General features: G+C 42.7%; 1 protein-coding gene across 2 annotated transcripts in view; it reads left to right on the top strand.

The window, feature by feature from the left end:
• The window catches only part of aqr (aquarius intron-binding spliceosomal factor), a 45,455-nt gene that overhangs the window by 9,631 nt on the left and 17,235 nt on the right, over positions 1–18,589 (top strand). For both annotated transcript variants that reach the window (XM_086095292.1, XM_086095291.1), the window contains exons 15-26: positions 3,119–3,221; positions 3,403–3,523; positions 3,650–3,791; positions 4,430–4,608; positions 5,506–5,673; positions 10,505–10,674; positions 11,297–11,538; positions 11,631–11,780; positions 12,284–12,353; positions 13,418–13,528; positions 13,624–13,733; positions 16,960–17,095. In XM_086095292.1, the coding sequence (XP_085951418.1) occupies positions 3,119–3,221; positions 3,403–3,523; positions 3,650–3,791; positions 4,430–4,608; positions 5,506–5,673; positions 10,505–10,674; positions 11,297–11,538; positions 11,631–11,780; positions 12,284–12,353; positions 13,418–13,528; positions 13,624–13,733; positions 16,960–17,095 (1,702 nt within the window). The remainder of the gene's footprint in view (positions 1–3,118; positions 3,222–3,402; positions 3,524–3,649; positions 3,792–4,429; positions 4,609–5,505; positions 5,674–10,504; positions 10,675–11,296; positions 11,539–11,630; positions 11,781–12,283; positions 12,354–13,417; positions 13,529–13,623; positions 13,734–16,959; positions 17,096–18,589) is intronic.

Raw genomic sequence — 18,589 nt, 5'->3', positions numbered from 1 at the left:
AATAAACTCTTTGAACAGCTGTGTTTGTCACATCGTATTAGCTTGCCAGAGAGCCAAAAAGCACACCGGCTTTATTAAAACACTCCATTGTGCGGTCTTTTCTCCTGTTTCAGGTGAAAATGAATATTATATTCAGATTTATGAGGGCCTCGGAAAGTTTAGTATGCTAAACGAGGCCCGGACTGATTTTTATTAAGCTGTTTAGCGTGCATAATTGATCCTAGTATTGTTTAATTAGCTCAATATGATTGGCTCACTCAAAATTTTAAAGCCGGACAAATTGTTTGGTGGCGGTCGAAAGGGTTTATAATTCGTGTTTAATATGGGTTTTACAAGAATGGATATGCTCAGCCAATTAATGTGCAGCATATTTTGTCAGGGACACTAATGGCTCTTTTTATTATTCTAGAAAAGCCAATAAAAGGCTGTTATTCTAAGTAAACTTGTACACCTCTACAAATAACAAGAATGAGCACACATTCTAATGCTAGCTACGTGTTAGCTAAGCGTGCTGCATTATTGTACTCCATATTCTCCATGGATGGATGGATGGATGGATGGATGGATAGATAGTAGGCCTGCACAATACATCGTTTAAACATCGCCGTTGCAAAGTGTGCATTCGCAATAGTCACATTGCAGGAAATGCAATGTTTTTATCTTTTTTTTTCTTTTTTTTTGAACAAGCAAATGTTTGTTTTGCTTCATAAAAGTAGCAAGCTACTCCATGCTCTGCACAGCCCGTCTCACTCTCCCCCTCCCTCCTGCTAATCAGTCACCGGCGGCCCCTCCACTCTTTCAGATAATGCTCTGAAAACACTATAAGGGCGACATGCAGGACGAGACGGCGATAAAAGCGACAGTGGATTTTGTCCCCAAAAGAAAGTCAACATGCGAAATATATAAGTATTTCGGCAACAACAAAAAAAGAATATACAGAACAAAAAAACATCCTCTGCCGACAATGCCTCGCCGTTGTTGCCGCAACACGTGCAATATATATTGCAACATATCGCACACACCCCAAAAAAATCGCAATGGCAGTTTTCTCCAATATCGTGCAGCCCTAATGGATGGATGGATGGATGGATGGAAGGAAGGAAGGAAAATGTCTAGCAAACCTTTGGCTTGACACAACAGAAAATTATTCTTTAACATGCCCGGGTCACCATCCATCATCCTCTACTGTAGTAGATTAGAAGTGGACCTCACACTGTGTCTCTTTTGAGAGTTATGATGAGCACAGAGTGCTGCTGAATCAGGTTAATACTCCTGCTGAATCATTTCACGTATTCCGGCAAGATCCCCCCAGCCTCCAGCTTTTGGCGGAAGCCGGAACGCCTTTGTTCCCCGATCCAGAACTGTCACCCTGGGTAATTCCCACCCCCCACCACCACCCTCTGAAATAAGCCATTATCAGATTTAACGAGGCAATTTTTCCTTTCCATCCAAGCAACTCATGCTAATGCCACTTTATTCCTGCCGCGCAACACTCTCACTAAGCTCCCAGTCACCCGTCGCTCCGAATGTATCCACTAATTCCCCAAAACACACAAACCGAGTATTATTGCTCAGCTTTGCCTATAAATAGAAGCTTCTGACACTTGCATAAAGCGCCAGCGAGTGTCATTTTAGGCCAGCAAATGAATTTAATACATGATCAAAGGCAGCACTTTGTGGAAAGCAATGAAAGATTGTTACTGTATGTATTTTGTGTTAAGCTTTTAGCTTCTTCTTTTTGGGCTTGCACTCTTTTAATATCTTGCTACATTGATGTTTTTAAAGGTATTTCCAGTTGAATCGCAGGTCATTGCTTCCATGTGTGTGAAGTGAACCGCTGAAAAGATGAATGCATTAAAAAACAATAATAATGAATCTGCTAATGAAGTGGTACCTTGACTTGAGTTTAAATTTTGTGCACGAGCCTGTTGCACAGTTTTCTCAACCACCTCAAACTGAGGCAAATGTAGCTGCTGTATTGTACTTAAGTCTCCACCTGGCTACGAGGGCCCTTCTTGAGAAATAAATTCTTGAAACTAGGGCTCAACAATTAAGACAAAACAATTTAATAGAATGCAGTTTTCAAATCGCAATTTGGGGGTGGAGTGCTTCATTTTGATCGCTTGGTTCGGCTTTATGTTCCATATACGTGTATATTTTATTTATTTGCATAGTGTCTAATTGTCAAAGTGTTTAATTACAGGATTTATTTTAGTCAGTATAGTGGGAAATTGTGTCGACCAGGCAACAGGGCCCAGTAGTGCCTAGCAGTTTAAAAAAAACAACACCAAAAACAGCAGCATTACTTTTCTAAAGTCACTGGATTACCCCACATCAATCGGGTCAAAACAAGCCTGCAGGCTGTAACATAAACTTGCAGCACACCACTTCCAGTACATGCCAATGGCTCAGCTGTCAATCATGACCTGGTCCAGTCATCGCCAACGCTGCCAGCGAGCTGTTGAGTCTTCTTACTGAGGGGATGCCCACACGGCCTGTGTCAGGTCATCCACTGGCCAGCAAAGTGCAACGCCGGCACTATTGTCATCCAGTTGCTGTTGTCACCAGTATGTACACGGATACAATGGCCACGTGTGGCTGTCCAAAGCCTGTCACGCTTGTTTGCCAATCCCCCGTCTCTCTCCCCGAGCCCCCTTTTTTGTGGTGCAGACCCTGTCCGTGTCACTGCATGTCAACCTGATAAAGCCACGCCTCCGCTTGTAGAGACTTTGATTTTCATAATCCTGTCGCATCAGTGCGGCCCGGCCTGTTTAATGCACACATGCTGACATGGCAGTAGAAGCAAGTGTCAAAGCAAACGGAGGAGAAGCTTTGTGTCGCAGTGCTAACAAGAGCAAGGAATTTCATAAGGCCACTGGATTTCACGCGTACTGCAGTATCACCACTGGAGAAGCCCTCGCATGTCGGGCAGTCATGGCGCTAGTGGACTGAACCTGTACTTAAAGTTAGAAATCTGTGAAATGTAAAACGTAATCTGATGTTGAATTTCTAAATAATACTTATGGAAATTCTTTGTAGTCGATTGCAATGTAGTAAATTGTTATTTAAATGTTTTATTTTATTTTATTGACTCCCACCTCTATTTTTTCCTCCGCAGCCCCAATATGCTCCACCGGGTGTCATCTTACTTGTGTCTGTTGCCTGAACTGCCCAAGGACCAAAACACCACCCATGACAAAAAAGTTCTCCTTGAGCTCCTGGCAAGTTCATCCTCGACACATATACACACACACCTACCACTTGCCGTATCGGGTGAAGCGTATTCTGTTATTCTTGAAACTTATTTTGAGGGAAGTGCGTCACAGACAACACCTTGTAAGCATAATCAAGTCATAATCTTCTAAAACTGCTAATGTTTTAACGTTTTAAACTTGTTTTTAGGTGTCCCGTCATGAACGCAGAATCTCTCAGATTGAGCAACTGAACCAGATGCCCCTTTATCCGACCGAGAAGATTATCTGGGATGAGAACATCGTCCCGACAGAGTACTTTTCTGGCGAAGGTATGCAAATAAATAAACGTGAGGCCTGCAGGCTGACTGTTTTTCGTCTTTGTTGACTCACTGCTGTTCTCTCTCCCTACTCATATGAAATCTTGCTTTTGTACGCCCATGCCTTGTCGTTTTCAGGCTGCCTCGCACTCCCCAAACTCAACCTCCAGTTTTTGACACTTCATGACTACCTGCTGAGGAATTTCAACCTGTTCCGCCTTGAATCTACTTATGAGATCAGACAGGACATAGAAGACGTGGTGTGGCGCATGAAACCCTGGTAGGCCTTCCACGATCTGACATTTGCAGTGAAACGGCCTCCATTTCCTGTGGCATAGGCACTAAGCCCTGACGCAAAACGCAAAAGATTTGATTGATTAATTTAGTATGGCCTGTAACAGGCATATAATAATCAGTAAAGCGTCAACGTCGTGTATCTAGCATGTACATAATTATGAACTCATGTAGCATAAATTACTATAATCAGTACTTCAATTTTCAGCAACAAACCACCTTCACATAATGTGAATACGCGGGGGTTGACTATAGTATTGTTGCAGCCATTTGTAACTGAGCAAGAGTGCACTTAAATCCATTTTACATTTTACGAATGAAGATCCCTCTCATGGTGCGACGGCACGGCACATTGATTATATTTAATTCAAAGACTCTGACAGTCGCTATGGCGCATTTGGAAACCCATTGCTTAACATAATAAGTGCTCCCATTATGTCAAGCGGTGTCGCAACTTTTTACTTGTTGTTCCAGCGGAAAGTAAACAACTCAGCGGCGGCGCTGTCTGTCGCTGCCCCAAATCCAACTCATTTCAAGCTTGACAGCGGCCCGCGGCACTTGTCACACCTCTCACTATCTCCCTCCTTTCCATCTGTCCTTGCGCACACACACGCGCACTCGCAGGCAGTCCGAGTACGGCAGCGTGGTGTTCGGCGGATGGGCCAGGATGGCCCAGACCATCACAGCCTTCACCATCGTGGAGGTGGCCAAACCCAACATTGGTGAGAGCTGGCCTGCGCGAGTGCGGGCCGATGTCACCGTCCACCTCAACGTGCAGGATCACATCAAGAATGAGTGGGAAGGTAACGAACGGCTTCAGTTGAAATTGAGCGGAATTGTTTACAACCTGGCTCATTTGAGCACCACACAACATTATATTTATCCTCTTAGCTTAAAGTAGCACTAAGGAACTTTTCATCTTACTAAAATGTTTTCATACCTCTACTGATGAAACATCGACTTAAAACCAGTTGAATGGTACGTTTGCCATGGCCTGAGGGGGTCTGTATCATTTTTACTGGCACCAAGCAACTTTGAGGAGGATGGTAGGAACACTGCCACACAAAAAAAATACAAATGTGCCGACTTCTTTATGGCGTACGTCACTTCCCCATTTCCCGCTCGTCTTCATGGGAAATGTGGTCCTCCTTCAGGCATAACAATACCACTTTTGTCCATATGGCGCCGCCATAATCAACGTAAACTGATAGTTCCTTAGTGTTGCTTTAATGAGAAAGGCGACTTTGTCAGAACAGTAGTAGTGTTGTTTCTAATGTAATATAATTTTTAAAAAATCACTGTCATTTTTACTTCATGGTGAGTTTTGTGGTGTCCATTTTGACAAATAGGGTTCCTACAAATTTGCAGAAAGTGATGGCTTAAGTGCAGACATCAAACTTCCACATACTTTTTTATTGCCATTGCAGATACTTATTATTCCTACTCTTTGCATGGAGACCTTTTTAAATGAGATTCTTTAATAATCTATTTCCTCACATTTAAACGCAGACTAAAGTATCACTTCCTATCCTGCCCCGCTTCTATAATTAGGACTTCATGTTTTAAAGATCAGGCGTACGCTGACGGGGCAGTTTCTCCCTCGTTGCCTGACGCCTACGCCCACCAGGCCACTGATCTGTCCCCGTCCACCTTTCTATCTTACCTAACTCTCAAACGCGTTCTCTCTCTACCCTCCACAGGGCTGCGTAAGCACGACGTTTGCTTTCTGATCACGGTGCGGCCCAACATGCCCTACGGCACGCGCTTCGACCGGCGCCAAGCCTTTGTGGAGCAGACGGGCCTCGTATATGTGCGGGGCTGTGAGGTGCAGGGCATGCTGGATGACCGAGGGCGTGTCATCGAGGAAGGTACGGCTCATAACCGTACAGCCGTACACACACTAATACAGAGAATGTCACATAATATCCATCCTTCCCATCAAAGCAATCATCCCTAGCAGCTGATCCTTGGGAGAGGGTCACAAGTGGCGTTGTCATGGTGACGGCCACTGTAAGACCTGACCTGTTCGCATTAACATCACATTAACCTGAGGTCGACGGAGACAACGCCCGTGAGCTTGCGGGCCCTGCCCCCGCGCACCCTCTCCACTTTATTCGATTCATTTAATTTAGCCGCATAGGTTGGGTGTGTATGTGCAAACCTTGAAGAATGTGCTAGCCCTGCAGAACCATGCCAACATTCACTCGTGAGAATCAATGTCTGTTCATTTTCCATTGGAGGCTTTTTGCTACTTGAAAGAAAATGGATGGATGGAAAGTAACCCATCAAATTCAAACTACGCAACATTATTGTTGTTTGCAAATATTCACTCATTTTGAATTTGGTGGTTGCAAGTTTACAACGCGTTACAAGAAAACTGGAGCAGCCATGTTTACCGCTGTTTTTCATCTCTTTTTTTTTAACACTTAATAAGCGTTTTGAGAACTGAGCAATAATTGTTGAAGCTTTGCAGGCTGAAGTATTTTCCGTTCTTGCTTGATGTACAACTTGATTTACTTAAGGGTCGGGGGGTCTCCATTGTTGTATTTTGTGCTTCTTAATGTGTCACACATTTTAAGTGGGAGACAGGTTTGAACTGCTGGCAGAGATGTCTCTGAAAAAGACATTGGCTTCTAATGTTGCTCCTATACCTTTGAGCATTAATGGTGCCTTCACAGATGTGATATATAGTCATCTATATATCACAGATGCTGCCTTTTTCTTTGCAGTGATAAGTGATAACTTGCAATAACCATTTGAAATGTGGACTCATCAGACCATGTCACACTTTGTTATTTTGCGTCATTCAGTCCATCTCAGATGAGAGAAGCCAGCGGCATTACTAGATGTTGTTAGTATATGGCATTGCTTTTTTGCTTTTGCTTGTATTTGTAAAATGTAGTGCTGCCTGAGGGATCGAAGGTCATGGGCATTCAAAGGTGGTTTTCGTCCTTGACTTTCTACTGCCTTCAATTTAATATATGTTGGAAAAGATTTGCAAATCATTGCATTCTGTTTTTATTTAAGTTTTACGTAACGCCCCAACTTCAATGGAATTGGGTTTCATATTTTCACTTGGGAATTTAATCCCTTCCTCATTGATCTGGTGTCTCACTGGATATGCCGCAGTCTCGTGAGATTTGCTGAGGTCTCACTGGCTACGGAGGCTTATTTACTCCAAATTTTGCCCGCGTTGTGAATAGCACAACCTGAGGGGTGACTTTAGTAGTGGCCAATCAAAAAGCCAGAGGAGTGTCTGATTAAACTCACTCTGGGACACATTCGAGCTGAGCCAAGTTCTTCTTCCGAGTTGGGCCGCAACTAAAGGGGGAACAGCGCTCGCGGGCATGCTGTCATCTCCGCTGACTTCACGCGAGCGGCTGTCTGCTTCCCCTCCGCTTTGAGATACCAGCCGCTGGAACGGTGACAGGGCGTCAGTCACTCTTGGAGTCATGACAACCCAACAAACAACACGACGCGCCGGTTGCAGCTTCATCTCCTGAGGCAGCGTGACAGACAGGACAGGAGGTTCATACGGAGGCGAACAAGAAAAAAAAACACAACAACACAGCAGGAGCTAGCTAGCTAGGGTTAGTTTTTACCCCATTCTCTATTTTTGATATTCCACATAGCAAATAGATGCCATGCTCCAATTAGTCGTGTGCTTAAGAAAAAAGAATGCTTCCCTTAGTTAGATGCCTCACTTTTCACTTCAGAAAATAAACGTAACTGTTCATGTCAGATCATAGATGCAAACATTCATGGACGTTAACAAATTGAGGCCATTTGCACTCTGTTGCTAACCAAAACATCAGCACTGAAGCAGTGTCTCAGATTAATGAAGGTGTGGAACCATCGTGAATGTCTTAAAAGTTGGGATGTCTAAAAAGAGTCCAGTTACCGACATAATTTTGTGCAGGTCCATGCAGTATTTCCTCAAATAATGGCCATCCCTCTAATAGATGCCTTGCCCTTGCCCCATTTCGGCCCTTTTGATTTATATATGACTCCACCAGAGGAAATCTTTAACTGTTTGTGTATTTTCCCTAGAAAGTAAAATATGCAACAGTAACATGATGATATGATATTTATCACTTTCCCCTCCAGCGAATGCTGTTCCTCGCTCGCACCAAACATCGCCGGCAGCCATCTATGTTCATTTTGCACTTCCCGTTTGTCAGCGCACGTATGCCTGGTATGCCCTCGCCCTCCTCTCCTCTGTTTGCATTAAATATGCAGTGGGCAGAGCTTTTTTCTGAATAGTCGTCCTGCTGGAGGAACATGCCCAACCTTTCAGTTCCCCCCGAGGTGATTAAGTGATAGCCTGGCTAGCTGGGCGGTGAGCACGTCACGTAGATCACAGCGTGCTTGGAGAAAAATTGTGTGGGGTTTCAGTTAGACCGGTATTTTGCTCAAAACATTTGTGAAAAATATGCTTTACGGGATAATGTATCTCATTTCTCATATCTCATTCTCACCATTTGCCTACATCTTCAAATAGTACAATTTAGATTGAATCTCTTAGACAAAAACGTGTGCTTTCAGGCATGGATTTTGGGGATTTGTTTGTAGGTCCCTTTGCCTATCAAACTAAGTGACACTTGTTTCAGGGGATGAATTTCAAGATATGTAGGAGTAGTCTGCCTTTGAAGGATCCTGGAAGAGACTATTAATGACATGACAGTCAGATCTATGTCTCACCCAGCATCAAACACAAACAACAGACTTTGTCTTATCTTGCTAAGGGAAACTGGCCGTGGAAACACAATTTTCAATATATTTCAATAGATCATGAAAGACATGACCAAAGTTACTTTAAAATGGTCACTTCAAACCAACATCATTACCGATATGTCTCCCAAATTCGAGCTTGCTAAGTGTCTTTATTTTCAAAATCTCTAGTGGTCCCTTTGAAGAACACCTGAAAATGGCCAAATTGACCCGAAATGCCTGCTTCAAGTTCAAACCAAAATGGCAGGCTTACTGTGTCCTATCCGGTTCTTGAAACTTTTTTTGTGGTTCTAAACCAAGTGTAACTGGTTCAGGCACTGAACTTTTAAAATCTCAAGGAGTAGGTCATCCTTAACATGTTAATCTTATTCCTTACCAATATATTTTTAACATACTGCTATCCATCAGGCACTCCATGACTTGATGTTATTCGAGACACCCATAATAATAAATTGTTAGGTCAATACCTGGCTGATTGCGCTAATCAAAGCCGAGCATAAATGTCTTTGTGAATGCCTTCCTTGTACATTATGTTTCAGGATTTATGAGATTGCGTCATACCCGCCGAGGAAGTAGCCCGCAGTCGTGTTGATTTAATGCTGCAGAGATAGTTTAAATACAATCAGCCAGGGCTCTCGCTCACATCCTGGCCCAGCTGCCCAAAGTGTTATCCTCCACGGCAAGGGTGTCACTTACACTCCTAAGCTATCGCCATGCTTTATGTTTTATTTATTTAATTATTTTTTAGCCAGGAGGATTTGACAATCCAGCATAGCCAAACACACGCAGACACAGACATGCAAACACACACAACAGGAGGTCAACCGGATCGAGTGTCACTCTCCTCTAGCCCCCCCGCTTGTCCCAATGCGCCACACATGAATCTCTGCAGACATCCGTCAGTGAGCTGCCCTCCATATACCTCGCAGCCTTTCTGCGTGGCCGCCTGTCAAGCCCCGCATCCACATTCCTCATCCTAAAAAAAGGCAACACACTGCAGGAAGATCAGGCCAGGGAGAGTTGTTTTGTACTGCAGCCATCTTAGAAATGAAAGGATTATGTGCCTTTTCCACTGCACCATAAATATTCGTAAAAAAATAAATACAAATGAATGTTTGTCTGCCTTAGCACTGGATACTGCAGCATGATTAGCTAGCTAGTAGCTAGTGTAATAACCCGATACTATTTAAGTGACGTCTGAGGATACATGCTAATGACTTTGCCTTAGCTTTGGATGCTGTAGTATTGTGCTCTACAGTCTGTAATTTGCTGCAGTGGTCCGTTTTCTGTGTGTCTTGTTCTGTTGGATCTGACTGCAACGTTTGATACGGTAGACCACAACATTCTGTTTGGCTAGTTTTCAACACCTGATAGTGCTCTACAGTGGTTTCGATCCTACTTTTTGGCAGGACTTAATGTGTTTGCCTGCGTTGCTCTGAGTCCTACTCTGCCCCTCTGTCGTCTGGTGTTCCACAAGGGCTCAATTTTGGGGCCCCTGCTGTTTTCATAGTGTTTGCTGCTCTTAAAAAAGCATGGTATTTCCTTTTACTGATAGACGGATGACATGACAGTCGGATCTGTCTCACTCAAGGACACATTCTCCTTAAGGCCACCTTTGTCCTGTCTGGTGGAAATCAAAGCCTGGATGGCGTTGAACTTGATGAATTTCAATGAAAAGAAAACAGACGTTATGGTGTTTGATCCCAGTGGAAGTTAACATTTTGGGTTTTAAATTAGACAGTGATTTTAAATTGATTGTCTGGCAAATTGATGCTGTTCTTAAATCCATCTTTTTTTCTTCTTCTTTTTTACCTTATGCAGCTGGCTAAAGTAAAGCCCCTGCTTTCATAACTGCACTTAGCTTTACTATGTCTGAAACGAATTTACTGGACAACACTGCCACCCTCTTTTTCCTCTGCTATATTTTTTGTTGCTTTATATCTTCATTGTCAAATTGCTCCTATACAGGTCCTGAACCGAAGCCCAAGCTACGGGGCGACTCGAGAACATACCGCGTCTGGCTGGACCCCAACCAATATCAGCAGGACATGACTAGCAGCATTCAGGCGGGCACTGAGGACCCGTATGAGACGTTCAATATCATCATGAGACGCAAGCCCAAGGAGAATAACTTTAAGGTTTGCACCGTATCAACTATCCCTGTGCCTTTCCTTCTCTATGGCACTTATTACATTCACTTGGGTGTTGGGGGCTGTAAGGTTGGGGCCAGGGCACATCTGAGATTACAGCCCATCCAAGGCCCTTCTCAGTGGAAGCTTAGCATAGGGACACTGCCTTCAAAGAGAAAAGCTTATTAAGGTTAAGAGGAGGCAAAGTCCCAATGTTTTTATGTAGGTCAAGTTAAGTTAAACCCCACAACAACTTGTGCGTCAAACCCCACCTCGTGTTTTTGTTTGAAAGCTACTCAGCTGGGGCTTTGTCAAATCTGCCATTTTCCAACGCAGTGCACATAAATCTGTCTTTTCCTACCCACACCAAAAGAACGACAGATGTTTTTCGCAAGGCGTTAGGAGCTGATGGGTATTCACGGAACATTCTTCTGCATCTTTGATGTTCATCACAGATAAAAGCAAACATGTTTCCTTCCTACTGATTGACGCACTGGTGAAGCTCATTAAAACCAAATTGACAGATGTACAAGTTTCACGCCGTCCCATCAAAGCCTCCTGTGAGATGTTGTTCTGAAAACACTAAACCCCCTCAATTACCTGTCTTTCTACCGGATGCCTGTCACATTAGGCCGTTCTGGAGACCATCAGAAACCTAATGAACACCGAGTGCGTCGTCCCTGACTGGCTCCATGACATCATCCTCGGCTACGGCGACCCGGGAAGCGCCCACTACTCCAAGATGCCCAATCAGATCTCCACGTTGGACTTCAACGACACTTTTCTGTCCTTGGATCACTTGCGCTCCTGCTTCCCCGGTTCATCCGTTATTGTCGCCGAGGAGAACCCTGAACTGCAGGTCCCACCTTTCAGGTGATTGCCAAATGTTTGTTTTTATTTTAAAAAAAATACATTTGAAAAAACAACCAGGTACCTTATCTGTCCTTTGATCTCTGTGTTACAAGAATAAAGTTTCCAGTCTCAAGCCAAACTGACAAAGGGAAGAAGAGGAAGGCAAATGATAAAGTCATGGGGGAAGAGGATGACAAACGCTTGATTGTTGAACCCTATGTCACCCCCAACCGTGGGCCCTACCCTTATAACCAGCCCAAGAGGTGAGCAATCCACTCTTAAAACCACTTTTACACTGCCCTGCATCTACTCGGCTCTACTCATCACATTCGAGCAATTTAATTTTAAAATGCAAAAACCATACCACATTCAACCGTCCATCAGAACGAGGGGCTAAAGTAACAAAATGGGGACTGTCCAGATACTTCGTTATTGTCTTTTTTATGCTAATGTTAGCATGTATGCTTATTCCAGTTATTTTTAACCCTGTATCCTAAATATTTCAGTGATGCAAAGATGAATCAGTCATATGATATAGCCTCTGTATTCATTGCTACGCTAACATTAGCATGTTTGTTTTTGTCATTTCTAACCTTGGATTCTCAGAAGTCGTTTTATTTCATCATCTAGCTGTCTTTTACATTCTACGTCCATATTCTTCTTTCTCCATCGTGGCCTCAATGTTTCAGAATTGCTCTGTCCAATTTCAACCTCAAATCAGTTTATCCGGACTGACTAATTACCTGCCTTAATAACATCATTCCAGGAACACCATTCACTTCACGCCTACTCAGATCGAAGCCATCCGAGCCAGCATGCAGCCAGGGCTCACCATGGTGAGTAGCTTGATATTGGCTTGTTTAAATGCCAGTTGCAATAGTGAATGTGCGGAGAGTGTCGTGGAAGGTGAAGATTTTTTTCCTAACCTCAGCCTTTGAAGTGGACATTCTATCGGATTTGCACATCTATAATAGTAAATTTGCCACTCAACTTGCCTTGGCCACACCATTCCAGCCCGCTACTTGTGTTTCTATGAGCGATTGCAACTTCACACGTACCATTATAGCAATAAATAACAGTGTTGTGATTGGTCCTTGACAAAAGGTTGTGGTTAATTTAAGGATAAAAGTCGTGAAACACCCGAACACCTCTTCCTTTGTGGCAGTTGTGGTGGTCATTAGAAGTAACAGTAAACACACCACGGCCGTCTCCCTGTTCGCCTGCCGCATCTTTCATGTCGGCTGATTATACGCTGATTTATTTGGGAATGCTAAATTGCGCTCATTATTTTCTAGCAGAAATGACTCACCGGAGATGCTTAGACGAGGAGATTTTTTTGTTACAGCCGCACCCCTGCTGAAACGAGGCTTATTTTATGCTGATGGGAGGCCTCAAGGATACAGAGGCTTCCTTTACTTCAAACAGGCTCAGTGGAACCTCTCAGGTCAAACACAATCTGTTGTAGGATTCTTTGTTTCAATTTGAAAACATGAAAAAAAGAACTTCATTCACTTCTGGGTCAAATTGTCGCCATCATAAAACCATTATTAACTGTAAAGGCAATGTTTCCGCTATTTGTACTTAAATCTACCACAAGCTATGATGCCTTTAAACAGTTAAGTATAATTTCAAACTCATTTTACAAGATTTATCTTCATATGATTGGTTAACAGATTTATTAGATTTTTAACAAATTCATTGCATTCAATTTCTCTTATTCAGTAATAGTAAATGTTTTATTGTGTATTTTTTTGTGCTGTATTTTTATTGTATTGTCTGTTCATTATCCATAATGTGGTTATTTATCATGTATTTCTTTCGCTTTGCATTTCTTCTAGTAACCGTTTAATTTAAATACTTTAATACTTAAAATACTTTATTTTATTTTTTTTGCATCCAGGTTGTCGGACCGCCGGGTACGGGCAAGACCGACGTCGCCGTCCAGATCATATCCAACATCTACCACAACTTTCCCGATCAGAGAACACTCATAGTCACACACTCCAACCAGGTTAGCCCACTGTCATGTACACCACCTGTCAAGTAAAGGTTGGTGTCTTTATGGGCTGCGTCTCATATCCTTCCCTGCCATCTCTCGTCCACCAGGCTCTGAACCAGCTGTTTGAAAAGATCATGGCCCTGGACATTGACGAGCGCCACCTCCTGCGTCTGGGCCACGGAGAAGAGGAGCTGGAGACCGAAAAGGACTTCAGCAGGTGAGGATGGACGAGACATGCCACAGATACCAGTGGGAGATGCCGTTTATGCAAACAAACTTCCTAGACTACCTTATAACTCAATGAAAGCCAATACACACACGTACATATATACACTTGCCCAGCTGTCCACATGCATAACAAGTCTCAGCCAAAACAGAGATAGAGCCACCTGATACTCACATATGTGTATCTCCGTGAGACATCCTCGGCCTTTCAGGCTTTTCCCACAGTTCACCCACCGATTAGCTCTTTCATCACTATTCTGGACTGCCAAGCACTTTGTGTGGTGCTAGTACTGGGGTCAGCAAACTACAGCCCAAGGCCGCATAGGGCCTGCTCTGTTTTTGAATCCAGCCCACTGAGCATTTACAATATTTGTTGCATTTATCTAACCACTATATATTCGGCCCAGCGCCAGAGATATGTAAAATATGAATGGGAGTAAAAGCACCAGTCCTTTCTGACCACACGGTACACTGGGAGAAGTTTTAGTAAAGCCGTAATGCTGGCATTAAAACCTCTGGTATACATTAAGGCCCCCTTTGATTAATTATTCACCAAGTATTTTACGACACCGGCACAATGAGTAAGTGTGCTTGATGGTGTAATCACACAAATATAAAGGAATGACAGAGTACATGTCAGAGTTTAAAAGGATTAGAAAATTACATCAATTCTTCAGCCTGTCGTCTTGGTGTAACGGGTTAACCCTTTAAGGTTTTAGTGCAGGGGTTCTAAATAAGTGAAATAGGTCCATGTGATGCATGCAGCAGACACCCAAATGCCTTGTTAGAGCTTTATTCCCATAACATTAAAGTCACTATCATAATTTGGAAATGTGATCCATGTGTTTACCTTGTCCTTCCGGGGACAGTAACCAATTACCCCCCCCCCCCCTTCCCTAGCTACGGCCCCTGGTTGTCATATCAGGTGAGTCCTGCAGGTTTTGCATGTTGCCCTTCTCCAACACAGCTGATATATGATCAGCTCATTAGCGAGCTCTGCATAAGCCTGATAACGATCCTGTTGATTGGAATGAGTTTGTGTTGGAAGTGAGAAACCTCCAAAACCTGCAGGACTCCAGCCCTCGAGGACCAATATTGCCCACCTCTATCTAAAGAGAGGGGGAAATAACATTATACAGTAGTTTTTGATCCTTAGGTAATGTTGATGAAAAAGCATGTCACAGATGTTAGTCTGACACATGGGTTTAAAAAAAATCATAATACACCTCTTAAAATATGACTCACTACCCTTTAAGTTTTTCCAAGCAGCTTTTAAATATAAATAGGCCAGTACCATTGAGTATTAATTAACATTTTTATGCTGTTACTATTTAAAGTTCCCTTACAAGCGACCTTGTTAATTACCGCTTTATCCATCTGTAGCACAGAGCAAATTGCACCCTATAGTGGGAGAAAGGTGGAGGGCGGGAAGGGGTTATGCATGTGCTGCCACCGCCATGCCTGTTTCGTTTATGCGCGCTGTTCAGAATGAACGTAGCACGCGCTTAGAAATAGCGGCCGAGCAAGTCTGTTTGTAAATTATGCAGGAAAAAAAGGGGGGGGGGGTTCATGAAAAGAAATGCACTCTCGCTAGTAGCATTTCATGCAATCCCCGCATGCCCGTGGACACCGAGTCGTAATAACATGCAATCGCCTCCTTCCACTCAGTGACACCGAGCGGCAAAGAGTTTTAATTAACAGCGCGTTTGCAATGTGAAAAAACGGAAGCCAGTACAAGTGCCTAACAAATGGGTGTCCAAGATGGCCGCCAAAATAGAATGGCAAGAATTAAAAGTTCAGTCGACATTGCAGTTCAGTGGACATTGTTCTGTTCCTTCCCGGTGTGCATGCTTTAGCCACCGGGGGCAGTATAATACAGGGGGAAAAACTCATCCAAATGATGGAAAATTGGGTCACTCACATCTTCAAGGCACCACGATTGTTGGTCGAGTGTCTCCAGCCGAAGGTTAAAGCAGTAACTAAGCATTGGCCGCAATGTGAGAGCAGCTGCATCACAGGTGAGTCGTCCTGGGCATCAAGGTCACTTGGCTTTTTTTTTTTAATTAGTCAGGCAAAAAGAGGTGGAGCTGGGCCATTGTCTTTTTAGTCATGTGCTGACTGAGGATCTTTGCACGCTGTCTAAAAATAGTGTAACCTCTATAAACCCTCCCACTTCCTGTCTGTGTGTACTTAATGCCGCGCTCTGATTGCGTTGCGTTAACACTAATCAGCCGCATGAAGCCGAGCATGCAGGCAGATGTCAAGGACGAGCTTAACTTGCTTGTTCTCCACTAAAGACAGAAGCTCGACACCTGGCGATGTTTGAATGTAACATCAATTGCAAAAAAGAAAATGGTGTTCATTTTGTTTTGTATATATGTGTCGTAAGGGAAATATAATACAAGAATGCAGTAAAAGTGTTATGACGTGAAGTCATTATGAGGACAAAGTTGTGATTTTTATGAGAATATTTATTTGAACAAGATTTAAGTCAGAATACTAGAAAAAAAAGACATATAAGTGAGTTTCTCTTTTCTATTTTTCTGCAAAAAATCCCTTAAAAACAACAACATTCCAAAATAGACAAACTCACAAATGCCAAACGAATATGCGAGGGTTGACTGTATAGTAAATTCTATATGAGGCATTGGGTCACGCTCAAAATAAAAATAAAAATAATACAAGAACAAAGTCATAGAATTATGAAGTATATTAAGCACAAATTCTAAATATTATTTTGATGAGTAAGACGTTGTAATACTAGTGGAATGACGTTTCCGGTACAAACAATAAATACAATATAATTTGGATAAATAACATTAAAATGTTATTTAGAATTCATAATTTACAATAAGTTGTCATTTTATATTCGTGACTGGGTAATATTGCAAGAATAAATGTCATAATTCTCCAAGAATAGTCTTGAATTTTTTACGAGAATGCAGTTTTCATACATACAGGACATAAAACTACAAGAAAAATTGATTAAAGTCACATTATGAGAGTAACATTTAACCTTGTGGTATTGCAAGAGTCAAGGCATAATTTCCCAAGAACAAGGTTTGATATTTTTGCAAGAAAAAGTTTGCAAATTATTTTACATTAACCCAAAAGTAATAATATTACAATCAGTAATTGTGAAAATAAATGCATAATATGAGAGAATATTAAAATGTACTGTGCTGGTTGATTAACCTCACCTTCCTGTGGGTCTGCAGGTACGGCCGAGTGAACTACGTCCTGGCCCGACGACTGGAGCTGCTCACGGAGGTGGGGAGATTTCAGGAGAGCTTGGGCGTCTCCGGTGATGTTTCCTACACATGCGAGACGGCAGGACATTTCTACCTCTATCAGGTAAAGCAGCTGTTTTGTTTTTATGCTGTGGGAACACATGTGACATGTGATTGCTTCTTTCTTACTGGTTCCATATGAAGTTTTTTGGTTCCGGTCTTGGGCGGTCTTGTTTTTCACAGTAAAACAGTTCCGGACAGTTTGGTACACAGCACAGTTTTGTGCATAATGTCACTGTTGTGGCACATTTTATCTACTTGATGATGTCAGTCCTCAAATAGTCCCATTGCGTATACTGTAATTCTTTGGTGCTCTTCTTCTGACTGAACAATTATCACAGTTATCTCAGTTGTTTGTTATTTTAAAATGATACCACAAAAACATGGCGTTTGAACAGGGTGCGTAAACCTTTTAATTATTACTATTTATTTGACACCTTATTACCACGGGCTGGTTGCTGTGTTCTGCCCGAGACCACAAATAACCTCAGCAGAGCCAGCGAGAGCAACGGTGTCAGCCTTCAATGTTTATTCCCGACACCTAATTATCACCGGACTCTTGATGCCTTCAACTGTGCAACTTTTTTTCAGATGCGCATTCTCTGCATGAGACGAGCTCTGAAATAGACACCCCCGGATATTGTTTTTTAATAATCCCCCCTACATTGTTCTTGTTACACTTTCCTCATTTTCAGCATATTATTTCAGCGCTCTTGGCTGGCCTTATAGATTTGATCAACTGCTTGAGTGTAGTGCATTTGTATGTTAGAAGTATTACGCTTGTACTGCTTTGCCCAGGTGACTAGTACACGCACTACTCACTCATGTTTTTCAATGATTTCAAGCTGTACTTGAAAACACAACAGTTACCTTTACTTTCACGACTAGTGGTGGTCGGATGTTTATGCTCCCATCTAGTTGTGTAGTGGCTGAAGCTGTCAAGCTTTTTGCCTGTAACAGAAAGCAAACAAATGTGATAGCTCGTATCTCACACTTGTCAGTCAAGTTACCACTACATTACAATTGTATTTTTCCATACTTGTTTAATTAAAATTGTGTACGACTGAACCCTCGAGTCAACTTGGTAAAGTCGTCGTCGAAGTTGCTTTCCACAGAGGGTGCCGGTATTTTTAGACTGCGGCTGCCTGCTGGTTAGTTGAAGCCGCTTTATTAGGTTCACAGCTGGAGCACCCCCCCAAGAGTGTGCCGATCTGCTCTCATTTGGCTTCAGAAAAAAAACCAAGTTCAAGGCGAGTTGTCTGATGTAGCATTTAGAGTGGGCAGAGGCGTACGTTGATGCCCCCCCATAGCGTGTGCTCTTCGACAGATCCATCTGACATTTCAGGGCTGAGTGTTTTGAGGGATGTCTTTGTATTTAGAGGCCAAATAGAGTCTATTTTGAAGAAATTATCATTATGTTTTTAAAGACTTGTCACATAATCTCAAACACATGTTGAAATTATGTCCTTTTGTCTAAATAGTGATCCCTTGAACATAGAGGTAAAGTGGCTGCCAATGTCGCATGCCGTATTTTTTTTCAAACCTCTTAAATTAAAGC

Source organism: Leptonotus elevatus, chromosome 14, assembly GCF_054856555.1.
Source record: "Leptonotus elevatus isolate MCC_2025b chromosome 14, RoL_Lele_1.0, whole genome shotgun sequence".
NCBI lineage: Eukaryota > Metazoa > Chordata > Actinopteri > Syngnathiformes > Syngnathidae > Leptonotus > Leptonotus elevatus.
The sequence above is the reverse complement of the archived record's forward strand: the minus strand, read 5'-3'. Positions and strand labels throughout refer to the sequence as shown.